Raw genomic sequence first — 27,994 nt, forward strand, 5'->3', positions numbered from 1 at the left:
GGACTCTCCGGAGAGTGTGACGGTTAACTGGTGACGTAGTGTTTCGCCGATGGCTGGCCGTAGACCCTATAGAAATCCTGCCGCCCGTGCTGCTGGGATGCGTCAATCCATTCCCTCACGGCAAGTCCCGGGAGCGACTGGGGGACGGCGGGGGCGGGCGGCAGCGGGTGGGAGTACTCCTGCGAGGAGACCGTCCAGGGGAAGTGCCCCGACCGCGGGTAGGGCTGGTGCCCGCTGTGGTTGGACACGGAGGAACAGTAACAGTTATCCACGGAGCAGACGAGGATTTTGCGCCCGCCGTACTGGGAGAGCACGGACTGCTGAGATGACGTGGTGTTGGGGTAGTGAGATGGGTTGAAGACGGAGCCCGAGTGCACCGGCTGCGGGCCGCTGGGAAGTCCAACTATGTGCTGCGTGGAGCTACAAGGCACCATGGCTTGTGCGGACTGCCCCTCGCCAGCCGAAGCGCCCTGGCTCATGTACTGGCTCGCCACAGTCCCGGACGATGGCTCGAGGAAGCTGCCCTCGGGGAAGGCGGTGGAGTGCTTGCGCTTCTCCGCGCCGGAGTTGCTGACGGTGCAGGGGTACATGGGGATGCTCTGCAGGAAGGGGACGGGGGTGCTCAGAGGACCTGCGAAGGGGAACAGGAGAGGGGGACCACGTCAAGCACGGCATGGCACAGCTCCGGGGTGCTCCGGCTGCCGGTCCAAACCCGCAGCGAAGCCCCGAGACCTGCGTGCCAGCCCCACGCGAGCAGAGCGTCCCCCAGCCTGTCCCACCAGAGGCAAACTGGGCACGCAGCCATACGCAGGTGAATTTGCAGGTGTTGTTTTGGGACCTTGCCGGCAGGCTCGAAACAGCCCCAAGTGCTGTTCTGTAAACATGTGCGCAGGCTGAGCCCATGCACAGCTCGTGACCATGGTCTGTAACGGGATCAGAGCGGGACAGCCTGGGTGACAAACCAAAATCCCCAAGGAGAGAGGACTGGGAAGCCTCCGCAGGACGTGGTCTGCTCCCAGGCATGGGCTGGGGGCTGCGAGACCACGCCGGCCCCTGGCTGTCCCTGCCCACGCCCTGACCCCCATCTTTCCACTGACTTTTCCTGCCGATGGCCAGCCCCTGCCGCTGTGTCACCCCAAAACAGCCGTTTCACAAGCCACGGGAAATGTCCTGGGGAGAGCCAGGAGCTGGCTTCATGGCATCTTCATGCCTGACCCCGCTGATGACAAAGGAGTTCCTAGGTGCCCCCACACCCCGACAGCTCTCCCCACCCTCTTGTACTGGGATCTGCAGCGCACCCAGCTATGGATACAGGAAGTAGCGAGGTCCCGTGCCCGCCCCGCCCCAGCACCCCTCACCCACCTTCCAGCAACTTCCTGAGCTGCTTCTCCTTCTTGGCGATCTCATTCAGGAAGAGTTTGGAGTTGAGGTGGCCGATTTTGGGCGGGGGCAGGCTGCCACCTGTACAGTTCTGGGTCCTGTTTGGGACCGCAGGCAGAGAGGAGAGGCGTGAGCGACAAAGCACACGCAGGGGAGGGTCAGGAAGCCCCCACGCTCCTTCCCTGCACCAAACCCCCTCCCCAGGGAGGCAGCACTGAGGGCAGTGGGGAGCCAGCCCTCTCCAACGGGCCAGTCCCTTCCCGGCAGGACCTTCCCCATCCAGCCTTGCTGTAAATGTCCTGTGCCAACACGCACCTCCCGCAGCCCCTGTATCCCCCCGCATCGCCACCCCAGCTCGCTCCGGCTCTGCTAGCGCTGGCTTTAACCCCGAGCCCTGCAGGGAGGAGAAGGAGAGCAGAGCTGGACTGAGTCCTGCACCCCAACCCGGCTGGTCCCATCCTGGCTGGGGTGCTGGGTCCCAGCTCTGCTGTTCCACAAACACACCTCTATGCTTCCCCTAGTCCAAGGGGAGGACTTGATTCAATGCCCCCAGGAGGGGATTTTTCATCCTCCCAGACAGAGAGAGAAACTGAGGCATGGAGCATGCCTCTCTGAGGCCCTGCAGCATCCCTGGCCCTGCTCCTCCTCCAGACATCGTGCTGCTGCTACCCCCGCAACAGCCCCCCTTCACCCCCAAACATGCCTGCCCTGCCATGCTTACCTGTCCATTAAGATTTTCACAGACTTGGTGTTCTAGGAGGGGAAGGAGAAGCCCTGGTCAGTAAGGACAGTCCCTGCCCCAGCAGCCACCTCCCCTTTTGGTGTCACCTTCTGCAGCCCCCCAGGAGGGGACAGGCTGCCCAAGGGTGCCAAGCCCCCTCTCCCCCCCAGCACAGGATGCCACAACCCGGTCTCCAGCTGCAGCATCTCCTCGTAGGAGGCCAGCACTGAGCCTGCCCCGCTCCTCTCCCCTTCCCCCGCTGCTGAGCCCTCCAGAGGCACCAGCAGGTCCCCATCAGTGCCCCCAGCCCACTCTGCAACACTCCCTACACAACCAGGCCTTCCCCCACCCCTAGCACCGGCAGCCCATCTCACCTTCATGAAGTTGATGTCCTCGGTTTTGTCAAACATGACCTGGACAGAGCTGAGAAGCTTCTTGGCCTCCTGCATGCGCTCGTTGAGGTGGAGGACCTGGGCCGCGTTCTCATTGCAGAACTTGGCCTGGGCCTTGTCCAGGATCTCCATGGTCTTCCGCAAGTCCTCATCCAAGATCTGGTGCATCTTCTCGTACTGCAGGCGCACCTCGTCCTTCAGCTGGCTCACCTTCTCCTGGGGGAGAGGAGCAGGGTCAGCCCCTCTGCGCCCTCCAACCTCCGCTGTGATGCCCCAGGACATCGGCTGCGACCCGAGAGCTGCACCACAGCTCTGCTCTCCTGCAACGCCCACACAGACCAAACCCTGTGGTCAGCCGCCACGTGCCGGAGACCCAACAGGGCCACTGTGGAGGCTTGGCTAATCCAGCAGATCCCCTGGACCTACCTCCTGGGGTCTAGGTGGGGATCGCCTCCGGAGAGCTAATGCCAAGCAACAATCTGCCGCACCGCTGAGGCAGGTGTGCTCCCTTGAAAAACCCTGCCCATCCCCATCCCCATCCCCATTCCCATCCTTGTCCTCTTCCCTGTCCTCATCCCCTCCCCAGGCTGGGGTCACATCATGCTCCAGAGCCCTTCCCTCCACGCTCTGGAAGGCTGAGGGGCTTTAAGGACCACGAGCCGATCTTATTTTACCTGTGTCCCAGCAAAACACTCGCTTGCATCTTTTCCACCTCCTGCATATTTCAGCAGTTTATTTGGGGATCTCCCATCTCCAGACCCTCCCCTCCCACTCGGGATGAAGTGGTGGCCCAGGAAAGGTGCTGAACTGAGGCGGGGGGGCCATCTGATATTTAAGACAGCCTCATTCCTTGCCTCCCAACTCACCCCAGGACCCACGAGGCTGTAGGGCAGCCCAAAACACATTTCATCTCCCAAAAGTATGACTGCCAGGACAGGAATGGAGACAGCAGGTCTGGCTGGCCACTCTTCCCCTGTGTGTCCTCCCTCCTCCCTGCCCACCCGGCCCCTATGCCCTGGGAGCCTGTCCCCATCACGCCATGGGGTGACAGTCCCCGGGGCTGGCCGCAGCAGGGTGAAGCACCAGTTACCTCGACCAGCCGCTTGTCCGATTCCAGCTTGTAGAGCTGCTCTTCTATGTCTTGCTCCCGCTCCTCCAGGCGGTCCTGCTGCTTCATCAGCATCTTCTGCAGAGATTAGTGAGAAAAGCAGCCGTCAGAGCCCGGCGGCCACATGCGCCAGGAAGCTTCAGTGCCGCCCGCACCAGCTCTGCCTACACGGTTTGGAAGGGACAGGGCTTTTTCCCAGCAGGATGCCATCGCCAAGCTGAAAGCCCACACAAGGCTGGTGGAGGTGGAAACCTCGCTATTTCAATGGCCATGCAGAGGTGCCGTATGTGCCGGGCTGCCTTATCAGCTGGGGACCTTGATTTGGCTCCCCTGGATGGGGGCAGCCCCTTGCCAAGCCCTGGGGACCCTGGAAGGGACACGGAGAGGCTCATCTCCCACCATGGCAGCACTGTTTCGAGGCCCATCACCCATCGCCGGTAGGCTCCCGCGAGACACTGCCACCCCCCTCGCGCCCCCGTACGCCACGCCAAATCCTTTCTCCCTTCCCCGCCTCTGTGACAAGCCCCAGAGCCAGCGTCAGCATAATCGGGAGGGACAGAGAGAGGAGGAACGGGGCCTCCCCCCGCCACGCTGCCAGCCCCCGGCCCCCACTCCTCGGGGCTGGGCCCGGGCCATCAGCCTCGTAACTGGGACAAAGCGTTATCCCCAGCAATCAGCGTGAGCGCCTCGCTCCTGCACGCTTCCCCGGCCAGGATGAAACCCACTGCCCTTGAGAGAAGGGCTCCATCCCTGCGAGCCCTGCGTAGGAGCAGGGCTTCCCAAAACACTCCTCAAAATCAACTCCTCATTTTTTCCCACCATGGTTATCCCAAGGGAAAGCCGCCACACTGGCAGGGTGAGGAAAACAGCTTCGCCTGACACAGAAACGCAGTGTTAGAGACTCTCAACGACAGGGGCGAGATGGGAAGAAACCGGCAGCAAGGATGAATTTCGAGGGGATTATTGCTATTATAAACCGCCACTCGGGGATTTATAATCAAGTAATTAATTCCTGGACGAGGCGGGAGGGGGAGGGTGGCAGAGGCGCTGCCGGGATTAATTGCGTTGCAGGGAAAGGCTGTCACCTCCGACTCAATTCGGGAGCAGGAATGCGAAGCCTCCCCCCTCCCGTTGTTTTTCTTAAGGTCTCGGGCACCTCCAGCCTCACTGCTGCTGGGCTCCTACCACTAATAATAACGAGGAGCTAAAAAAACCAGGCTTCCCACTTGCAGTCGCACCCACACACACATGGGGATGGACACACAGACAGCACATCCACTGAAACAGGGTCTGAGGGGCAGCGTATGTGCAGAAATACACAGGCCTGCAAGCATCCAAGGGCATCGCTGCTGCTGTTTTTAAGACCAGCTGAATAGGCAGGAGCATCCACATGGAGAAAGATTTGATGCATATATTAAAAATCTCCTTTTTTCATCGTAAAAGGGTCATTATTTGTGTTGCTGCGGCACCAGGAGGCTGCAACCTGCTCCTGGGTTAAATTTGGTGGGCACTGAGCTCTGGAGAGTGGGTGCAACACCGTGTCGAGAGAGCCAAGGGCACAGGCAGGAACCGTGTCCCAGGTCCTGTGCTGGCACCCAGGCCAGGGCATGGGGCTGCTGATGGCTTTTCTGAGGGCTCAGCCGGGGTTTTGGGTCCAGCGCGGGGCACAGCTGTGGGGCGGGAGGGCAGCAGCCCCACATGGCCTGGCAGGGAGGTGACAGGCAGCAACCTGCTCCAGCAGCGGCACAGGCAGGTGCATGTCAACACGACCTGCTCTCAAGCACCGCCGGCTGAAAACATGGTTTGCAACATCCCTCTGCGCAGGCCTGGTGTGGAGCACAGCAAGCACACCCAGCTCTGGATCCTGCCCCAGTATCCGCAGGCTGGAATTTCCCCACTGAAATCGCAGTCGACTGATGGGAAAGCCACCTGCTCCAGGGAAGGCGATGCCTTCCCGCATCGCTGCTTGCAGGAGGCTGATCGAGCGCGGGAGCCGGGGCAGGTCTTGCAACGTAGGCTGAATTTCTTGGTCTCCAAGATGGAGAGCCAAAAGACATAGCGAGCTTTTGCACGGAGCCCTTCCCTACGCCTCCCTCCTTGCTGGCAGAGACTCGCCGTCTCCACCTCGAGCAGCCAGACCCACCCCGCACCAGCCCACCGGGAGGACGGCCGAGTCTGGCAGGGGCCCCGGGAACAGCCGGGTCCCCTGCCCGCCTCCCCCAGCCGCCAGCTGGGGCAGGGCGGGAGAAAAAGGTGGGACGGGATCCAAGACTCACAGCTCATGGGGTACAGAGGCCAAATCCCCATCCCGCCCCGGCGTACGCATCAGGCGTCCAACATGGAGCCACCCTGAGGCAGCCCTGCTTGCCTCCCCTCCAACGCTGCCGGGATGCTCTCGCGGGGGCAAGCAGGGTCTCCCATCGCTGCCAGACGCCGGGCAGGCCACCCTGCCAGCCCCACCGGCATGAGGGACTCCCAAGGGATGGACCGAGCAGCCCTGGACATGAATGTACCATCGAGACCTTACTGCCGCCCTGCAGCTGCTGTGGCAGAGCTGCCAACCTTTGTGTTTTGTAACAAACCTCAGGGTGCTCCACTCCTGGAATCATACAATTATGTGAAATCGCAAATATATACATAAATATATACATACAAAAATAACTTTTTTTATATGTATAAGTTAATTTAATAACCCCTCACAGCTGGAAAAAGTGACCAAAATCTAACCTAAAGCCATCAGAGCCAATAGAGGACATGCAGTGTTTCCTTTAAATCTCACATTTGAGCCACTCTCTTGATTTTAGGGCAATTTAAAAACTGTACTTGCCTGGGATTGCAGCGGGATGGGAGGGCTTTTCACCCACGGCAACTGAAACCTTAACGAGACACGTGGGTATGAACTACCCCTTCTGGCACCGAGGGGTGAAATTTCATTGTCTCCGCAGCAAGGGGTGAATTCCTTAGGTATTTTGAAAAGGAAAATAAATCCCTTCCCCTTCCATCCCCTCCCAAATCTGGTATTTCTGAAGTCATGAACTCCTCCTCCAGGATCAGAATTTCTCAGGGTAATTTCTCATGTTTCATGCATGACCTTGATGCCGGGAGACCCACAGCTCCCTCCATACAGGCACTCTTCCCGGGCTCCAAGCAACTCCAAGATCCCAGTTTGTCTTTTCTGAAACACGCCACCAGTTTCCGAAACAGACGCCAAAAATGCTCTGTACTCCAACACCAGCTGAGAGTGAACTCATCTAAGTAATTAATAAGTTAATCTCTGGCCAGGGTAAGTGGCTGGTCCACCCCAACACCGCAGGCTACAGCAAGATGGGGTTAGTTGCTGGACACCAGTTTATTCTGCTGGAGTTGCATGTAATCTCCCCGTTTCTCATGGAAAAAAATAAAGCTTGTGGAAAAAAAGGCTCAGCCATTAAGAGGAGGTTAGTGGGGCTCTCTGCAAACACGCCGTGGGCAGCAACCCTGCACAGGAGCAGGACCGCTGAAGGTGGAAGGAGAAATGAGGGGAGGTTATCCTTTGCTCACTGATCAGGAGCCCCACCACCAGCAGAGCAGGGTGCATCCCGGGGAGCAATCGTTGCAAGTTGGGTGGGTTTGGGGTACCAAGGTCATGCACTGGGAGAGAAATGCTGCTTGGAGGGCCATCTCTGTGGGAAGCAAAGCAAGCGCTGCAAGGTCTCATTCCAGGGAGGACGTGTACAGCTGGTCCCAATGGGATGGTGCCGAGGAAAGTCTTGTTGACCATCACTATCTGCCCAGCGCTTGCTGGGAGGAAACCACCACTGGGGAAACACCCTCGCCCCGCGTACACCCTACTGCACTGCCCAGTCTGTCCCCCTGAACCTGCACGTGGGGAGGTCTGCACCGGCCCAAACTCACAGCGGCTGCTCCAGCGTGGAACATGTCCACCCCTCCACGCAGGGGACGGGGGGACGTCTGCTGGGGGACAGGGTTGCCCCAACAGAGCAGAACTTCTGCAAGATTAAATGCCTGCAGCCGCAAGGCAGAAAGATGGTAATAAAGAGTTTAACAGCTTGGACGATACAGGGCATCTGGGCTCCTCATCCCAGAGTCATTGTAGGGCCGCAGCACTGCAAGTGTCAGCTGCGTTACACACACAGGTCCAGCTCAGCCGGCCGGGCAACCTGCCACTGCAAAGGGGGACACTGGGGTGTGGGAAGGAGCTCGCACCCACCCAAGATCTCCCAGGCAGGGAGAAATCTGCAGGCAAGATGTCTCCCTGGCTTGTCTCAGGCTGGCCTCACGACTGTCCTCTCCCGAAGGACAGGGCTAAGTCTGCGGTCACTGCTGAGCCCGTGACAATGGTGGATTATGCCCCTGCCCCGCCTGGAGCCCAGCACTCCCCTCGTTCCCCCTTTTAAGCCCCCAGCAGCCTGTGGCCCTGGGGCTGGCACCGGGGCAGCAAAATCCCGCGGCATGCCCCAAGGTTTCGCCTGCTCCGAGGATGGCCAGGGTCCCTGCGTGCCTCCTGGGGCGAGCCTGCAGCACCCCTTCCCCAGGGGCTCAAGCACTCACCAGCCCCTGCCTGACTCCCAGCGGGATCAGGAAGGAGCCTGGCAGCTTCACCAAAGCCAGAGAGGTACCTCACAACCTGCCAAGCAGCTCTGGTTTTATATGAGAGTGGGAGCAGTGAAAAGCCTTACCGTGCTCATGGGGGAAATAAAGCCCATGCAGCTTCTCTAATGTCTAATAACGGTTGTGCATCCTTCAGGGCCATTCCTCCAGCAAGAGCAACCACGTCCCTGCACGCCAATCTGCGGGACGCTTGCAGGATGCTAATTCCCAATAAACTGGGCTGAAGCCAGCCACAGGTTTGGAGGGTACTAGAGGAGGGCAGGTGGACAAACCACAAGAGCACACATCCCTTGTTCCCGTAGGAAACCAGGGGGGAGCAGGGAGCCAGACTGCCCCATGGAGTGCCTTTAACCGCAGCTGGACGGCTGGCCGAGGACAGGCGCGCTCGCTTCTCTGCTTCCCTCCTTCCTTCTCCTCTGCGCCCAGGCCTTCCCCTCGCCGCCAAATCCCAGCCACCAAGTGAATAAGGACATTGTTTGCAGTCACCGGAAAGCCAGAACGGAGGGAGCAGCTCGGAGCACAAGGGGGAGGAAGGGTGGGGAGGAGGAGGAAGGTAGAACCGGAGCGAGGAAGCCACGAAGGGCAGATGCCTGTCGCGGGAATGGCTCCAGACACCTGCAGCTCAGCCCAGGGACCGGGATCAACGGCTCCCATTGAGACCCGCATCCCGGCACATTGCTGGAGACAGGCCTGAAGTCACAGCAACTGAATTTTAATGCACCGAGAGCCCTGGCCCAAGGAGGCGAGCACAACCTTTCGCCTCCCCGCACCTCCCACTCACAGGCTTCCTGCTCCCCAGCCCCACTCTGCTGTCAGCTAGCCAGTTTTCTGAGAAAAACCCACACGACGAGCTATTCTCATCCCTCGTGAAAGCATCCCCCCACCTGACAGCACACCGGCGCCTTGACATCGTGTGACTCTGGGGCACAGCACCCCTGTACCCCCAAAACCAGGATCTCAAATCATGAGATCCCGCACCGCTGCAGCCCAAGGGGACCCATCCCCACAGCCCAAACACCCTGGAGCATCCTTCCCACCACCCGCTACAGTCTCCTGCTGACCAGACCCAGGCAAAAGCAGCTCTTTCAAACTCGCCGCGGCCCCCATGGCACTCGCAGGAGGCTGATCCGCTTGCAGGGACAGGAAGGAAATGTTTTCTGGTTGGGGTTTCATCTTGCACACATTTACAGTAAGCACCAGGCAGGAGGGGAGGTCCTGGGCCGGAGCAGGAGGCCTCGCCTGCCCCGGCCAGCCCGGAGCGCACACACGCTGCTCTGGGGTTTGGCTTTTCTCACGGTGCTCCCTGCGCAGAGATCCAGTGCTCCCTGCGCAGAGATCGGGCTGGTTTATCCCCAGCAGGGGAAGGAAGAGGGGAGGGGAACAGCCTCCAGGATATTAATAGCTGCCCTTGCTAGGAAGAGATGGGAGCAGCAGCCACGCAGCACACGGACATCAGAGACCCCCTTGCTAGCATCGAGGGACACCCCAAGCACCGAGAGACCTGACATTTCATGGAAAAAAGCTGGAGGCTGAATATCCAGTGTTGAGTTGGGGAACAGGATGCGGGGCGCCTCTCGCAAGAGCGGCTCTCCACCCTGTTCTCACACCGGGGTGGGTGGAGATGCCTCCTGCCTGTCCCCATCTCCCTGTGAGATGCTGCCTGCTCTCCAAGCCTTCCTCACATGCCGAGAAGGAGAAACCATCAAGCTAAGCCCCATCTCCATCAACTACCCCAGATGCAAAGCCCCAGATCCCATCTTTGGTGCCAGCCCCAGCACAGGGCATCCCTACAGCGTGGCTGGCACAGAGCCGGAGGCTCCCCCTGAGCCACAGTTCATGGCTGCTCACGGTGTTCAGGTCAGCCCTCGGCCCTGTGGCACCCCGGCATGGCAGGCATGGCAGACCACCCTCCTCCACACGGCCTCGTACCAGCAGACCACAGACCGCCACGGGGCTGTGCTGGTGCCCACAGCCCGGACAGCTCTTCCCCTTGTTTATACCCGGCAGAAAGGAAGAACTCGTTAGTAAGGGGAAAATAGGAGGCATTGTGTTGCGTGGGGCCAGCAGCGGGGTTTCTGGAGGCCAGGAAATGGGGACCTATTCTCCATCGGAAAGCGACCTTCAGAAGGACCTTGAGGATGTTAATTTGCCTCCCCCGGTGTCCCCCCCCTGCTTCCCGCTGCCACAGGGGTTACTTGCGGCTGTGCCTCTCACACAAATGGGGGAAGGAGGTTGGGGGTCTACCCACCATTTTCGGACCCCAACTTCAAGCTGTGGCCCGGCTGCCACTGCCGTCAGTGTCCTCTGCGCAGGAACGAAGATCTGCTTCAAGGGGAAAAGGGGGATAAGGGAGATTAAGGAGCAGGGAGACAAGGCCGGCAGCCGCACATGCATCCCCTCTGTGCGAGCAGCCTTCCAAGTCCTGAAGGCAGAAGCTTTCCTGACACAGGGTGCCCAGTATGGGCGACGTGCCCCCCAAAACAGAGACAGCCCAAACACCAAAGCCACTTTAGCAGCATGTTGGAGGGTAGGAGCAAGGCCGTGCTGATCATGGGCCAGCATCGGATGAGCTGCCCCTGTGCAAAGTGCAGCAAGAGGCAGTGAAAGCAGGGAGAACCGCCTCCTCCAGACCTCAGGCTCAAGCTTCAACTCCCAGCGTGGGGAGGAGAGGAATAAAGGAGCTGGAAACACACCGCGAAGATGAATACGGGGACGGAGGAGCTGGTTTGCATGCCAAGCGTGCAGCCAGGTGAGTCCCAAGTGATGCCGCTGGCTCCACAGGACAAAGATGAGCCTCAGTGATGCCCATGCCCTTGACCAGTGCAGCTGCCTCCTGCCCTGGATCCGCCAGGAGAGACAGCATCCAGCCGGGAAAAGCCTGCTCCTGCCCTGTGTCCTGGTGACGCAGGGACAGCAGATGCTTTTGGGTGGTGCAGGAGCAAGATGGAGAGACCAGGTCTAAGCTGCCGGGGCTCTGGCTGCAGGCACGACTGGGTCCTCGGGGCAGCAAGGAGCTCAAGAAATCTTTTTTTCTCTCTGCTGGGAAGGGAGGGAGAGGAGATCCCGGCCCAGGCCTGGGCGCAGATGCTGGCCAGCAGCCCTCCCCGACCAGCTTTTGGGAGGGAGGAGAATCCAGGCTGCCTTTGCCTGGGAGCAAGGAGAGCCAGGAGGAGTCACAGGGCTCAGCTCCATGTTTATGAAGGACAAGGTCCGTGTCCTCTCCACCACCAGGGATGCAAATGGAGGAGCTTTTTCCCACACCTCTTTTGGTTTTAGGGGGAAAATGTTCTGGTTTGGGACTGCTTATAAATCAGTGCCAAAATTCACCTGGCTGCTGAGCTGTCTCTGGCATGGGGTTCCGGCTGCAGGCCCCGGCACAAGCCCACCCTGCCCAGAACAACCCAGCACCAAATGCCCTTTGAGCAACCAGCTCCGGAGCACCGGCACCGGGGCATTGCCGGGGCACTCCGGGAAAGTGCAGGGGTTTGCAACATCCCAGAAAGTTTCAGACACCCAGACCCAAGTGCCTTGAGCAACCATTTCCGGCCACTTGGGACCTCAGACTGACATCAACACCTGGCGCGCATCTGGCCCCGATGACCAACATTGCCTTGCACTTCCTCCCTGCCATGCCAGAAAATAAAATCTGGGCCCTGCAGCTACACCAACTAGGATTCACCAGATTTCACAGTTTTCTGGAGTCTAAAAGATCGTGTAAGAAGTCCTGCCCTTTCTGCCTTCGGTGTGCTCTGTGCTTGTGGTTTCTTAAACAATTCAATCAATTTACATGTACATTACAGGGGCCCTAACCTCCTTTTCTCCTTCTCCTGTCTCTGTTTTCATACATTTGCCCCTTCCTGACCACGGATCCAGATGAAAAATTAAGCTAGTAAAAAAAAGCAGTCTCTTTTTGGCTGGATCATCTCTCCAAACTGGCTCTCACAAGCGCTCTGCCAGCTCCAATGGTAGCAGTCTGGGCAGAAATGGGAAGTCGTTCAGTGCTGAAACTCCATCGAATCACAAAATCCTGCTCCTCACACAAGCCCTCTTGCTCTGATATATCATCTGTCAGTCGCTCCTTCCATAACCCCCACAAAAAAAAATAAACAGGCTTTGGCAGCACCCCCAATCCTGCCTCGATCTTCTGTTGTCCCAGCCTCGTCTAGCTCTGTTGAATCCCAGTATCTTCCCAACGTGCTGCAATCTCAGGGTCCTGGACAGTCGTCCCCAAACTGCAGCTGGCGGGATGCCTTGCCTTCAAAAGCAGCCATCCTGCAAAGACCCACTCCCATCGCTTGGCAGCAAACCTACCCCCATCTGCAGCCCCTGCAAAATTGAGAAACCCTCACTGCCTCTTCCAAATAAACATCTTGGATTCAAGATCCAGCTGGCCTGTGTGATCTCAGAGCTTTCTCCCTGCAGGGGTGAAACACAGCCAGCCTCTTCCACCCTTCCTCCCGTTGCAGGCTGAGCTGTCTCTCCCCTGCCTGAAGACCTCTGCTCTGCACCCGCCACAGCTCAGCCCTGCCACGGGAAGACCTGAGCTCTGAACAACAGCCCCTTTGGCTTCCTACCCCTTCTGCTCTGGGGGAAGCCTGGCCTGAGGATCTGCATGCACGAGCAGGTTTTGGGGGGAACCCGGATACCACCGAGGAGCAGAGTAGCTGCAGCGATACCCACATGCACCCACGCGTCCCAGCCACGAGACTACTGATAAGTGCAAAGGCAACAGCATCAAGTGTCTCGTTTGGTGACCCAGAGACGAGGGGTCCGGCTGTGTGGGTGGCACAAAGCCCCTCTCCAGGCTCAGGGCAGCAGTAGAAAGAAAACCCTGCCTTGATTTAAAGGCCATGATTTTATTTTTTTTCCTCCCAACTGATCTAGTTAAACTTCCAACCACTCAAGGCTATTTTAATTTGTACTGGTAAGTTAAATCAACACAAACAAGGGCAGAACAGGTTTATATGCACCTCTATTACTGGCTTGCACCAACTACAGTGCAGCTAGATTTCTCCAGGCAGCTTTTTTTTTTCTCTAATAAAGATAAGGGGGGACGTTTTTTGTGCACCTCCAACTGACAAATGGAGCCTGAAAGTGAGTTGGGAGTCAAAGCCTTGTGGAAAGTCAAGGTGACTTATGTGCCAATAGGCTGGATTCAAAGAGCTTTGCAAAAATGCAGATCAACTAACAAGATTTATAAAACCCGTTAGGGGCTTAGAGGCTGCTTAATTCTCAGAGGTGCCAAGGAAAGTGCCTGACTCACAGAGGGATGGATGGGGCTTACAGAGGTGGCTATCTCAACCTTTCGGCTGAGAAGAAAAGGGGACTCAGCTTCTCTTGGAAACGAGGTTTTGACATGCCGAGATGTCTACTCCTAGCCTTGGCTCCTCTGTCACCTACTTTAAAGAAAAAGAAACCAAGTCCTGCTGCTGCAGACAACTGTTACAAACATCTACCCAAAGCCACAGCAGAATCTGCTGCTTCAGCTCGCCAGCATCAGACACCACCCAGAGGAGTATGAGACTCAATCGGATTCAGCACACAAGCTGGAAAAAAAAAAAAAGGGGTGGTGGGGGTTTAGAGGACTTTTCACTTCTACAGCTCCCCAGCGCCCAGCATTTTGCAGGCTGGAAGCAGCCTGTCAGCACCTGCGGGCAGCCAAGGCGACGTACAGCGAGCCCATCAGCCACTCCACACCCAAAAGGGGACAGACCATGACCTGCTGAATGCCAAGGACCCCTCAGCCGCCTCCCTGCTGGGTTTTCTCTCTCCCCCGTTTTTTCCACGAGGCGGCTGTTGAGAATCTGAAAGCCCGGATTATAATCTTTATGAATCCCATAGTTAGATCGCGCTGAACAGCAGCCCAGCAATACCAGATGTTCAAACAAAGCTGCCAACCAACAGCTGTCTGCAGCTTGCAGCGTGTTTTTACTTTAAAATGCAAAATGATACCAATCTATATTAGAAGAGAGACGTTTGGAGCCTTGCGATAGCAGCTGAAGCCGTGGATATTGCTCTTTCACGCAGGGTGTGGCGGCAGAAGGAAATATCTCAGAAACTACTGCTTAAGCCGCCCGCCCGGCCCCCCCAAATCCTGGCCCTTTTCCTAATGGGAAAGAGACTCACATTACTGCCTGAGTGCCGTGAATGTACCAGTGCGTGTCCAAACAAGCCAGCAAAAAGAAAAATGCAGCATGAACAAACACCATCTAACGAAGGATGCCAGAACGAATCTGGGCGCTGCACCTGGCTCTCAGCAGCATGGGGAGCACGAAGTGACACATGGGGGGACGGAGGGAGCCAGCCCGGGGGTGGAGGGTGCAGCGGTGCCTCCTCTCCCGAGCTGGTGACCCAGCTGGGGGTCCAAAGCTCCCTTCTGGCAGCAGAGCATCGGCAGTGGAAGCAAGGGATGGAGAGGCATCTCCCAGTGCTCCCGCCTATCCGCCCAGCGTCCTGCCTCAGGTTGTCCCATGTCCCTCAAAAACGCACATGGATGCTCGTGTAGCACTGGCCCCACTGGGAAAACTCTGCCGGGGCCCCTTCCGAGAGTTGACATGCAGCAGGTTTTGAACTTCCATCACTTTGTACCTTCATTCATTAGGCTGGCTGGGACCAGGCACAATGCTCTACAGCCTGCAACCTTTTCTGCATGCCAGCAGCAGGGGAAGGCAAGAGCCAGAGCTCAGCCTCGCTCTTCATTCTTCCTCCCTCTGGAAACACAAGCCACCCGCACCCACCGCATTTTGGGGGTGGCAAGTCCCGAACACGCTGGGCACAGCACAGTACTTCTGGCTTACAGAAATCGCGGGAAGAGGGCTCTGACTTAGTCAAACGTGACGTCCCAAATTCCCCACCAGCCGCGATCACAGGAAATCTTTGGGACCGGTCCCAAGGCTGCCTCATTGTGCTCCGAGCAGCAACAGCATGAATGAATCACGCTCCTCAACGTGACACCCAGCTCCCAGCAACATACTCGGGACCAAAATATTTACACTGCAAACGAGTAAGAATAGGACCAGATCCTCTCCCCAGTCTGGTGACATAAAAAGGCCAACCTGGTCTTGCATCGAGCAAGTGGGTGGTGGGAGGTTAAGAAAGCAGGAGGCAGAGACCAGCCCTGTGTCTCGCAGCCTAGCTCTGCCCAGCAATGCTGAACCAGAGCCCTTCTCCACGGCAGCAAAACCCCTGCAGTGGCGAGCACCGAGACTACGATCCCCATGGTACCACACTCCCGCCGGAGCTCGGCAGCCACACGACACATGAGGGAGCATGCTGGGACCTGTAGTTTCCAGCCAGCCAGCTGCAAAATGCCATCCGCCAGTAAACACATCTCAAATTAAAGAGATGCGAGGCCCCCAAGCTCCTGGCAAGGTGCCAGCTGCAGCTTCTTGTTGGCAGGCACTTGGCCAATTCCCATGTGTTGCATTAGCCCCTTTCCAAGGAGTAGCCAAGAGGCCGCACCCCGCAAATCCCCTCGCAGCCTAGCTGTGCCCTGCCCTTGCCAAAACAACGTGTGTGCATGGCCAGCAAGATGCTCCCAGAGCTCAGGTGCAGCTCTGGGCTGCAGGAGATGTCAGCCCTGCTCCTGCCTTGCTGTGAGCCCCTCCGCTTCTGCTCCATGGCACTGGGCCACAGACTCCGGAGGAAGACCCCGCAGCCGGCACTGCCCAAGCTTCAGCCATACAGAGCCCAACACTGCATCCCTAGAGGGATCAAATAAAGATGCCACTGAAGCAAGCAGAGTCGCAGGCAGCAAGAAGCAATGCACCGGCGCGGTGCTTTCAGGCAGAGCAGCGCAAGCAGGCAAAGCTCCGCTGAACCACCAGACTGGTGGGGCTGGGGGCATCCACCTCCCCGCAGCATCCCAGCCAGGCATGCAACCTCCCCCCGAGTGCCACCACCCCATGCTCCGTCAAGGCCAGGACCGTACGTCACCCCTTGGGGAATGTGGCACCCCTCTCCTTGCCCGCTCACCCTCCCCACTGCAGAGGAAATTGCAGCGCCCGGCTGATGTCAGGAGGCATCACTTCACACAAAGGCCAGGCTTCCTGGCGGGGAAGGGGTGGGGGAGCAGGGAGGAAGGGGAAGAGGAGCCCGGGGCAAAGGCAAGCGGCATCTCCAGTTCCCTGTGTGTGCACAAGGGGCAGCGGCAGGAGATGGCATGGCCCCTTCTCCTTTAATCGCCCTTGCACTTGGGAAATAGAGGCAACATCCTATTTCCCAGTGCCCTTCACAGGAGGCCCAGCGTGACCCTGCCCTGCAGAGCTGTAATAGAGCATGCACCCCTTTAAGGACGCACAGGAAAAAGGGACTCAAGTTTATTTTAATTTGCTCCTGCAATCAAATCATTTCCATCTTCTCCACCTTGGCTGGACTGTGGCTGCTGCCGACCAGGGTAAGCACGCTCCAGCTGAGTGCGGGGGCACAGCCCCCTGCCCAGCACCCAGCCAGGAGAAAAGCCACCTCTGTGACAAGCTCAAATGCCAGCACCCCCAAAATAGGCACAACCATGCACCCCACCTGACTGTCTCCTGCCCATGGGTGGCTGAACTCTCATGGCACCCATTAATTGATAACTACAGGTAAAAACAACATATTCAGGACAAAGTCAAGAGTCATCTGCAGCCCTCATTTCCCAAACTCCTCTCCCCAGTGCGCTCCCCAAAGCCGAGCATCTTTACAACACGCAGCACATCACGGTACCCACAGCATCGACGTGACCTCCTGCTTCAGCCTCTCCCCTGCCTCCTGCAGCCCCAGCCGCAAAAGCGGCTGGCAGCCAGCGCTGGGCTGCATTGCTTTCGTCTTCACCTCAGCCACTCTTCCAAGGGCAGGAGCACTCTGGACCAGCTGCAAAGGGACCGGTGAAGAGGGGTTGGCCGTAGGGCACCTGCGGGATCTGGTCAATGTGGATTGAGGGGGGGAATCGCTGATGTTGCAGGCGGCAGCCCGGGAAGGTGAGTTTTGGACGTAGGCACCGCCAGGGAGTAACTGTAAAGGTGCAAACCCCGCTGCTCTCCTCCAACGTGCTGACTTCTGCTCCTAGGAGGAGGCCTGTCATTGGTTTTTAATCTTGCCCGATTACAGGCCAGCCTTTGACATTATTGATCTCAGGCCCCTGAAGTATCATTTATCTTCCAGGTTTGACTTGGTGATCAGAGCTCGACAGCTCAGACCCCAGTCAGCTCCGTCCTCCCAGGGAGCCAGGGGAACCGCTCTGCTCAACTCCAGTCCTGCCAATTCGCGCGAGCCATGTTCAAGGCTCAGTTTCCATCCCCAAAGAGACGGCTTTCACCAGATGACCTTTCCCCACCTGGCATTTCATCTCCTGACTCAAAAACCCAGCTCCTCAGGTCTCCGGCAGACTAGCAGTGCCTTATCAAGCCCGGAGGTCCAAGGTGCCTCCAGCGCCTCCCGCTTCCCCCTTTCGGTTTCAGTATCCTCTTTTAAAGAGGATGCGGTGGAGGCACAAAGGTTATGGGATGTGCCGAGAGCCAACACGGATCGGGGGGGCAGCACCAGTGTGCAGCGCACAGCCAGAGAAGCCATTTCTAGCTGTGACCACACTGCCATTTTCTAGAGCAGAAGGACCAACAACAGCGGCTCCTCATCCCCTGGTGAGCTTGCACCCACAAAGAAACCTTGCTGCTAGCTCAGTTCTGTGGTGGCTTCTCCTTACCTGCTGGCTAGCACAGCCGCGCCTCGGGGCCAGCTCGTGATTTCTGCTTGACCTTCAAAACGTTAACATCTGCTCCCTCCACCGGGCAGAACAAGAGACGGGCTCCACGGATGCAAAGCAGCCAGCAGGGCTGGGATTCAGGATGCCTGGGATCACCACACCATGTACGGGACACACCTGGGATTGCTGCCCCACAGGTTCCCACTCCTCTGGTTTCCTCCACCTTCCACCCAAGCTGACAGATGTTCCCAGCCTCCACCTTTTGGGAAGCACAAGGTTTTCCTCAAATGTCTGTGTCTACAGCACAGCGTGTGCATGAAGATTGTCTTTTTGTATGCCTCCTGCCTCTCTCTCTCCTGCAAAGCTGGGCCTTGCATTTTGGGAAGGAGAAACATTTCCCGAGGAAGGCTCCAGCAGGCAGTTTTAATGCGTAGAGGAAGGCTTAGCTTTTGCTCGTTGCCTCAGTACTGTTTATCAGATTGCTGCAAAAGCACTTTGATTAATGGAGATTAGCACCACGTGCATTCATAGATGACAGCATTAGCCAGGAGCCAGCCCTGGGGAGGACCAGCGGAGGAAGCACCTGGCTGGGGGCAGCTAGCAGGGTCCGTGCTCAGCAAGGTACCACCTTGGGAAAAAAGCCCGAGTCTCCAGGATTGCTCCCCCACGCTGCCACGGACTTCCCAGCTCCCTAGCAGATACCCCCACCTCTGCTTACCCCTACTTTAGGGTAACACCCTGACTTCCCTATGCAGATTTTAGGTTGTTGCAAAGATTAAACTGACCTTTTTCTCCCCTGTTGTAAGTAAAATGCTACAAAATCCTTGGCAGGAGGACAGGCTGTGGTTTTACCTGCCGGGCTCACACACTTGGGAGATGCGTTTGGCAAGGGGTGGTCTTCACATGACGCACAAGGTGTTATTTCCAGTCCTCTGCCTGGATGCCCTGTCATGCAGGATGCCAGCAGGCAGAGGCAGGAAAATAACCCCAAAATGTGCTCCCGTTCCCTTGTAGGGGGCAGATCCCGTCCCCATCCCCTACAACCAAACCACCTCTGACCCAAACAGGGCTCGTGGGCCTCAGCCACCAGTGTAGCTGTGGCAGGAGAGCTGCAGTAATTCCCTCCTGGATCCGGCCACCCCCATCACTAAGGGGCTAGCACAATATGTGAGGGAAGGGGGAGTGCAGAATCCCCCCGTCCCCAAAGCGTCTGTGAGGGGGACAGAGACCTTGCAGCGCATTTATTCCGCTCCATCCATTTGAGAGGCGTGCTTCAAGGGGCTTTTTGCTGTCGGAGGCGGGTGCTCCAGGACAGGAGGAGAACAAAGGGAGGCACCGGCACCCCCAGCCCTTTGTCTGAGCGCAGAGGAGTTCACCTGCAGGGAAAACCAGCTCCCACCGCAGAGCTGGCAGCTCCACGCGGATTCGGATGGGGAGAGGGATGCAGCACCCCCCCCGCTAGCAAGAGGATAATGAGCAGAAGGACGCAATCACGTTACCCTCTCTCCCCTTGCCACACGCACAAGCCTGTTACAGCACACGCCAACCCCCCCCCCCCCCCACTTCCCAACAACAACCGCAACCAGCAATAAAAACCATTGCCACAAAAATATCAACCTGCCCCCCAGCGCAATCGATCTGTGTCTGTGTGTGGCCAAGCACCAAACCCTGGAGCTCGGCTCCACCGACGGGGATCAACTGGGAGGGAAGGGGGTGGGTGACCCCCTTCGGGGGGGGGGGGTTTAAAGCCACACAATAACTGGCTCAAATGAGGGTTTGGATTAAGCTGTTGTACAGCAAGGGAAAACACTGCCTCCATTAGGATATGGGGGATTTTCCTTTCCTTTCTCCAAAGCTCCAGCTCTAGGATGAAGCTTCCAGGTCACCCAGTCAGGGAGAAGAGAACTGGGTAATGCCGAGCAAATGGGGGATCCTGCATATGGAGAGATGGGTGGAGGGAGGAAAGGCAGATCAGCCCTCCCCGAGCCCCGGATCACACAGTCGGCTGGTCTGACAACATTTACTCATATTTCAGAGAGACACAGCCATCCGGAACGTCACTCCCTGCCAACTGCCTCATCTGGAGCCATCCGCAGCTCAGCTCTTCCCAGCCTGCTCCGGAGACAGCCCTCCCAGAGCATCCACACACCAAGGAATTGAGAAAGGACAGGTAGGAGGAAGAGAAAAAACAGAAAAATTAAACTGATTCATGTTTAATTTTTTTTTTTTTTTTTTTTTACATTTCCAGTACATCATCCCAGCAAACAGATGACTTTGTGTGTGTGTTGCATACGCACCGCTGCAGAGTGGCAGAGCACTGCTCTGAGCAGGGAACTTTGCTCATGTTACCATCACAAGCGAATCACAAGACAGAAGAGGGACGCCCGCGATCCCCTGGCGAGAACAGGCCGAAGCTGTCCTTATCAGAAAGGATCCGGGACAGGGAACGTCTTCCCCAAGTTCATCTGGGGGACATATGTAAAAACTCTTGCGTGCATCCAGAGTCCCACGACTGTAAATAACCGTCCCTCCCTCCATATTTGGGACCTGGCATCTCTTCCTCCCATTCCAAAGCGTGCTGGCTGTAGCTCTCCTAGGTAAAGGAGGGGTGGCTGCCTCTATCAGTCCTTATTCCACGGAGCAAAGAGAAGGAGAGGACATCCCTGGTCCCACACCTTCCCACTGGTCCCCCAGCACCTGCCCCATCTTCTCTACCAGCAAACAGAGGTTCATTGCAGAAAATTGGCTACCACCGCAAGCAAGCTCAGCAGCTCCTACTCCTCCAAGCCCTCCCCCTTACTCCAACCAAACCGGCATCTCCCGAGCCTAAGGGCTGCTGATAAATGCAGAAAGTTGACAAAGTCACCAGAACCTAGCCCAGATCCATAGCATTTTATTTTTTTAAAAGAAAAAAAGCCAGGCCAGACCAGATCCTGCCCTGGAGCCTGCATGGCAAAGCAGAATCCATCTCCAAGTGTTTATTTATAAATCCGTACATACATGTACATTTGAATCCTGACAGAATTAATTCTGGCATCCAGCTAATTCAAAGCATTCCTCCCCCATCACACTACTGTTGCAGGCCAGCCCAGCACAGAAGCTGATTATAAAATGCTGCACTAGCCAGGCATTTCTGCAAAGGCTTGTGCTATTGAGCATTCAGTCTTTCCTTGCTTGGCTATTTCATTGTTTCGGTGTCGATCCCTCCTCTCTTGCCCTGTGTTTCCTGGTTACTTTTGTCCCTGCTCTGGAAGCACTGCTGCTCTCAGCCCCATTTCAGTGTCAGATTGAAAAAAAAAAAAAAACCCCAAACCAAAACAATTACATGAAATTAAAGAGAAGAAAAGAAGAAATTATCACTGTGTACCAAGATTTCCAGTAAACAGATAGGTAACGAGCAAAAAATAGGCCAATATGCTGCAAGGCAAGCTGCAGACAGATCTGGGGATAGAAAACCCGCTGCCTCCCTCCGAGGCACAGCTAAGAAATCCCTGTGTGGTCACACGCTGTCCTCTGGAGCAGAGAGGAGAGAGGTCAGGGCAGCCAGCACTGTAAGAGCCTCTTTATTCTTGGGCAGTTGCACGAATCTGATCGCTTGTGCCCTTTGTGAGACATGGAAATCTGCCTTCTCCTCCCACCCCCGTTGCCAGCCCCCCCTTTCTGCTCCCCCTGCTCAGACGGGGGCAGAGGCAACTCCTCCGCTCCAGAGGCAAAGACCAGAGCAGCAGAGAGGCTGTGGAACCCCTCCGGCAGGACCGGGCTTGGCTGAGCACGTGCGAGAGCTGGAGGACAGTGCTTTGCTGGAGCGAGGGGAGGGCAAGAGAAGGGAAGGACAGTCCTGGGACTCGCATGTTCCTCGAAGGGCTCACCCGGGCTCCCACGCATGAGGAGCAACACTGAGGGGTGGAGGAAAGTCCAGGGTCTCATGTTGCAGCCCACGTCTTTCCCACTTCTCCCTCTCTGCCACGCTCGCGGGCTCAAGGAGAGCGGCATGCTGCACACCTCCATGCCAGCAGCCACATGACGCTTACATAAATATCACGGGTTGGATTTAGACTAAACGAGGGTCTGGGCTAAGTTTATTATGCCCTCATCACCAGCCAAAGCTGGGCTTCTGCCTCCTGGTTCAGAAAATGGAGCAGGACATCCCCATCTCAGGGGCTCATTCAAAGCCACCAGAAAGCTCTCTAGCCAGGGATGTCTGGCATGGGTGGGCAAGGCTGTGCCTAGACATCCCCACCTGCAAAGTACAGCCAACCCCTACATACTGCAGGGGTAAGCCTGGGCTACAATTTGTCCCTGTTCCTTGCAAAGCAGCTCAAGGTCCTCAGACGAACCTCTCTTTCCCTCTCCTCCTTCCACCTCGCTCTTCACCAGCACCCATCCACATAGCATTGTCCCCCATGGGAAGAGAGCATCCTCCGCTGCAGCCCTGGTCCTACTCCTCTTCTTTACCAAAGCTGCCCCTCCATGCAAGCCTCCTCCCTCCCACCCAAACCCACCAGGCTGCCTCCCCGCATCCTCCATCTCTGCTGTCACTTCTCGGATTGACTCTAGACAGAAGACTTACAGCTGCAGGTGTAGAGCAAGCAGCCACTGGCAACCTGATGGGCTAAGGGCAAGGAAAATAAATGCTCATGCTTACCAGTAAAACAGCAGGGAAAAGCCCTAATCCAAACCCTGGGGAGGCAGGAGACTGCCAGTTCAGCCAAAGATCTGGGACCGCCAAGATACCTGCTGCCATTTGGCCAGCAAACCCAGATGGGTTTGCAGCAGGGTGGCTCAGCCCCCCCAAGACCTCTCTAGGGCAGCACAGGCTGCGATCGGTTGAACTGAAATCCTCCGCTGCCCCTGACAACACAGCGCAGCAAAACCTGACAGATCGATGGTGGTGAACGGCATAGAACTAGATAAGCGAGGCTAGGTGGGTGCTGGGATTTCTGTGACTGCCCAAGGCCCAAGAAGTCATTACTCATCACAGCAGCTTGACCAACTGACAGCATCCCAGGGCACAATGATCAGTCACATTTAGGAGCCTGGCGCTGGACTCCCGACGCCCCTGAGCAAGAACCAGGGCATGGGTAAAATCAGGGGAGGGAGAGACCTGGGTTAGGCTGACCTAACCCCTGGGCTGGGCTGGCGGTTCAGCTCTGGGGTGCTGGTGGAGGCTCAGATGGAGGGCGCAGGGAGAACCTGCACATCTCCAGCTTCGCAGGACCTACTGCCGAAGTCGTCTGTGGACCAGGTATGTTCAAAGAGCACCGTGGGGACCGCCTGCCAGGCACCAACCCACACCACCTACAGTCACGAGAGCTAAATTAACGCTCGAGCACTTGGGCACTTGCACTCACAATGCCTCCAGTGAGCTGCGTGCCACGCTCCTCATAAACAAGTCATCTGGAAAATAAGTAAGCCTGTAAAAATCCAGCCCATCACAAGTTACCAAACCTGTTTCAGAGTAAAACAACCTACAGCAGCTCAGGCCAGGAGCCTGGCAGTGGAGCCAACTCCAGCCCCCCCCAGCACTGGGGCTCCCGAGGTGCCAGCAAAACATCCCTCACACAGCTAGCAGCACGGGGATGCAACACAGGGCTCGTTTCAAACAGGAAGGTATCTCTGGTGTCAGGGCTGTCTAGTAAAGAAAAGCTGGTGGCATTTTCCCTCTAGAGACCTAGGGCTTTTGAACTGCAGAAGCAATCAGCTGGGGCAGGTAGGAAAAGCGCATGGGCCATCTCTGCACTGGGGCTGGCGGCCAACGCTGGCACAGGACCAGAGTTTCTGGTACAGAGTTGGTATTCTTCTCTTCCTGTGACCCTACCAAGCGCTCACCTCTCCTCTCTCCCATACTTTCAAAAGCCCTGAGCTGGGCTTATCTGGGAGGCTACCAAGAAAGAAAGCCCAAACCCACCAAGGAGCAAATGGGCCCAGCAGCTCAGTCCATCTGTCCTCCTGGATTTGCCAAATGGGTGCTGCTCCTACATGGCCACAGAAGGATCCCCAATGTTTTCCCACAGGTCTCAGCACCACAACGCGCTTCCTCCCTCTGAGTGTTCAAAATCACTGGAGATCTTCAGAATGTGGAGGGATTTTCTCCTGATTTCCCAAAAATACGCTGCAAGCTAGGTCAGAGGGATATCTACTTCCATCCCCTAAAACAAAACGGAGGCAGGAGCAGAGCCTCTACCCAAGTCCCTTCCCACTGGTGGCACCTCCAGCTGAGGACAGGCAGCTGGGACATCCCCAAGCAAGCTCTGATGTACCTGGCCTCAATCAGCCACGTCCCACACAAAGATGGGGCAAACACAGTAATACCCCACAAGCAAGTCCCCTTCTGTGGCTGCTGCCTTCTGACCTGTCCTCCAATCCCAGAAATGTATTTTTCCCCTTTTCGGATTATAAAAAAAAAAAAAAACCCAAAAAAAAACCCCAAAAAAACCAATGCATCAACCTCCCAGTGGAGCAACTTTCTTTTTCAACCCTGGAAGCAGGTTGCCCTGTGCCGGGGAGACAGCAGGTTCCGCCATGCAGGCAGGAGGCACGTGGCTGGGGCAGCAAAAGCAAAGATGGAAGAAAAAATGTTTCGTTTTGAGACCTCGACACAAACAAAACGACAAGAAGCAAAAAACGAGGGTGGGTTGTTGGCTTTTTTTTTCCTCTCCTGTTTAAGCGCTACAAAAACAGGAAACAAAGGAGAAAACATCTCACAGGGGGGAAGGGGAGGTAAGCGCTTTAGACGCCCACGAAAGAAAGATTAACCACATATTTTATTTACTGTTTGTATTACGGTTGCACCGTGGAGTTCAACCAATTCCGAGCCAGGGCTCTGCGGGTTTGTGCAGCACCTAACGCCGAGCGGTCCCCTTCCCCCAAACCCACCAAGCGTGCGCCTCCGCTTCAAGCGAGCCCTCCACGGACACCCTCTTTCCTCCTGCAGACACCCGCCTCCGACTTTGCCCAGCACGAGCTCTCCTGCCCCAATTGCCAGCTGAGAAAGTGCTGGTGCTGTCCCCAAGGAATTTTGAGACCCTTTTCCCCTTCAAATTGGACCGTAAGCAGGGGTAAGATGCCCTCCAAGGTGGGCTGGCAGCAGAGCCAGAGTAATAAATGCTAAAAAAGATGAGTTCATGGGGAGTGTGTTTGCAGGCTCCTACTCCTCCTCCGGGCTATGGGGGCCACCCCCGCCAAAACGGGTCGATGTCGCACCCCCCACACACTCACAAGTCCCCCACACCAAGGACAGGGCTCCGAGCCTCCAAACTTTGACTCATTTCTCAATTAACGGCTTCCCGAACGCGAGCCACGCACGGAAAAAACCTCTCACGATGGGGCCTGGACCTCCCAAGCCCGGCATTACTCATCCGCCCCCCAGCCCTAGCCCTCCTTCCCCGGGATGCTCCAAGAGCGGCTCACCGCCGCAGGGTGAGCAAGCAGCCAGGAATCCCGGGCCTGGCTCCCGCAGGCGGGAAGCCGTCACCAGCTGAGCACACGCACCCTAATTCGGGAGCAGAGGCGGCCACCTTCCTTGCCGGCTGGCGAGGGGCGGCTTTCAGCCAGAGACCTGCCCAAGGCCACGCAGCGAGGGCAACCTGCCGGGCGTTTTTCCCGGGGGCTGTTCCCTACTCCAGCCAATTCAGGAAGGAACGGCTTCAACTGCAGGGGGGATCCTTCGGGCACGCCGTCCCCCAGCTCTGGGCTGTCCTCCATTGCCCCGGCCTCCAAGCACCCAACCGAGCCACGCGCCCAGCGGGAAGAGACAAGCTTATCATCGCAGAGAAAGGAAATTAAGATAACGTGGCGATGGAGGTACCGAGGGATTTGGCCAAGGTCACAACATAAGTCTGCGGCTTTGCGATACAGCCATCCGACACATTCGGTGCCTGGCCACGTACCCTAAAATTTCAAGCCAGGGCCAAAATCCAGCCTAGCTGGTGGTAGCTTTCTGCCAGGTCATTAGCAGCGTGCATCCGCAAGGAGCAGCGAACATCCAGCCATAACAACGGCAGCAACAACAGAAAGAAAAAAAAAAAAAAAACCATGCAGGAAGAGCGGGAATAGATGAGATCAAAGTGTCCTGGAAAAGGACCTGGAAAAATAGTTTTGGTCCCTGGCTAAGGCTCCCGGGAAATGCACACGCGAGCCCCGTCCCAGCCCTGCGCAGCCCTCCCAGGGTGGCTCCCCACCCTGGCAGAGGGAGACCAAAATGACTCCCTATAAATAGAAGCAGAAAAGCGCTTCTCCAAAAGCCTGGCTGGGTCTTTCCCCTTCCAGCGCGTGTGGCGGAGCTGCTGGCACCTCCACGGAGGTCTTTGGTTTTCCCCCAAATAAACCTGGAGAGGAAAATAACCTTCCTGTGAGCTCAGGCTGGCTCCTCTCTGCACAGAGCCACCCCCCCCTCCCAGGCCTGGCCATCCAATTGGAAAGTAATTATACTGCAATTTTTATTTATGACTTTTTTTTTTTTTTAATTGCTAAATGGTGACTCATTTTGGCAACATTAAAATACACAGGAAATCATCCCCATTTTACAGTAATCACCATTCAATTCATTGTTAAATATTTATTCGGCGGACAAGCGCCGGGCCTCGTTCAAAGGGTCGGAGGGGGAGCGGAGGGGCAGCCCTGGGAGGGGGGGGAAGGTGGTGGTGGGGTCACGGCAGTGCTGTTAAATGCCCACCACGAACTTTGGGATGGGGAGCCAGGGTGAAAGCTCCCGCCAGATGGTCTGGCCACGAGCAAAATACAGACTCGCTTTCCCTCGAATCCAGCGCTACGCCCCATGCTGCTTTAGAGAGGAGGGAACAGCCCTGTGCCCCCCTCAGAAAAAAAGCATTATTTGGCCAAGCCCCAAGCGCGGATGCCCGCCAGCGAGAAGCCGTGGGTCTCTGACGCGAAGCTCTCCCAGCGCCGGGGGGAAGGGGATGGCGGCCGCCGGCCCCGGCGGGAGGCGGTGGGAAGAGCCAGCAGTTTGACATTCACAGGCCTTACAATGGACGGGGCCCACGTCTGCGGCCGCTTTGGCCCCCCAAGGGAGCCCGATTTCGGGGCGACTCAGCCTCAGACGCAGGCGGCTGCTCTGCCTTCGCCCGAATGGCCGCACGCCCCAGCAGGAATCAGGGAGACGACCCCTCCAAAACCCCCCCGGCCCAGGGCCTCGACCCTTCCCCGCGCAGCCCAGACCCGACCGGCGGCAGGTCCTAAGGCTGGACGGCTCCGCAGGCCTCCCGGCGTGGAGCCCCTTCCCCGGGAAGCCCCCCGGGCGCCCACCGACTCCGTCACCGCTCGGCTGGAGCAGCCACCTAACATGTCCGCCACAGGGGGACCGGGCGGGGGAGGAACAGCACCGGGGCAGATTTTGTGTAGGCCCTACACAAACACAGGCCTTTGGGGAACAAACGCGGGAGGGAAGCGGGCGGCCAGGGAGAGCGGCAGCCCCCTCCCCCGGGCCGGACAAACCCACGTCTCCGCGAAGGTCCGACTTACCCTGATCTCATTGCGGCGGATCTCCACGTCGCAGACCGAGTGTCCCTGGTGGGCCCCGCTGTAGTAGCAGCAGAACTGGCAGACGGCCACCTGCTCGGCCTCGCAGTGGTACAGGCGGTAGGCGTTGTGCTGGGGGCAGCTCCAGGCCCGCACGTCGTCCGCCTCCACCAGGAGATGGCCCCGGGCCGTGGAGGGCTGCTGCAGGTGGGTCTGGACGTGGGACTGGCAACACGGGGCCTCGCACCTCAAGCAGATCTTCTGGGCCGGCAGCGGCGGGCCCCGGCGGCAAAAGACGCAGTGCAAGACGGAGGGGGGCTTCTCCAGGTTGAGGGAGTTGAACTTCTCCACGATGTTGGTGAGCTTCAGGTTCTTCTCCAGGTTGGGCTTCTGGTTGTAGGCCTGGTTGCACTCCGGGCACCGCACCAAGCCCGACTCCTTGGCCCACGCCTCCCCGATGCAGCCCCGGCAGAAGTTGTGCTTGCAGGGCAGCTGGACCGGCTCCACGAAGACGTGCAGGCAAATGGGGCAGATGAGCTCCTCTTCGAAGCAGTTCTTCCAATTCTCAGCCATCTCTGCCGGCAGCCTCTGGCGACGTTTCCCCCCACCCGCTTCGGTCGCTCAGT

The 27,994-nt window shown here is 57.3% G+C and overlaps 1 protein-coding gene across 2 annotated transcripts; it reads right to left on the reverse strand.

Annotated features, from left to right (window-relative positions):
- Positions 1-2: 2 nt before the first annotated feature.
- On the reverse strand, positions 3-27,976 carry TRIM8 (tripartite motif containing 8). Of its 2 annotated transcripts, XM_075717759.1 has the most exons (6): positions 27,372-27,976; positions 3,584-3,679; positions 2,476-2,709; positions 2,102-2,133; positions 1,363-1,478; positions 3-631 (listed from the first exon to the last, which is right to left on the reverse strand). In XM_075717759.1, exons 1-6 carry the CDS (start codon positions 27,939-27,941, stop codon positions 24-26), a joined length of 1,656 nt encoding a protein of 551 aa, XP_075573874.1. In that variant the 5' UTR covers positions 27,942-27,976; the 3' UTR covers positions 3-23. The 2 variants fall into 2 exon arrangements, with proteins under 2 accessions (XP_075573874.1, XP_075573875.1); XM_075717760.1 differs by lacking the exon at positions 3,584-3,679.
- Between the last annotated feature and the right edge of the window lie 18 nt (positions 27,977-27,994).

This window comes from Pelecanus crispus, chromosome 10 (assembly GCF_030463565.1).
Source record: "Pelecanus crispus isolate bPelCri1 chromosome 10, bPelCri1.pri, whole genome shotgun sequence".
NCBI lineage: Eukaryota > Metazoa > Chordata > Aves > Pelecaniformes > Pelecanidae > Pelecanus > Pelecanus crispus.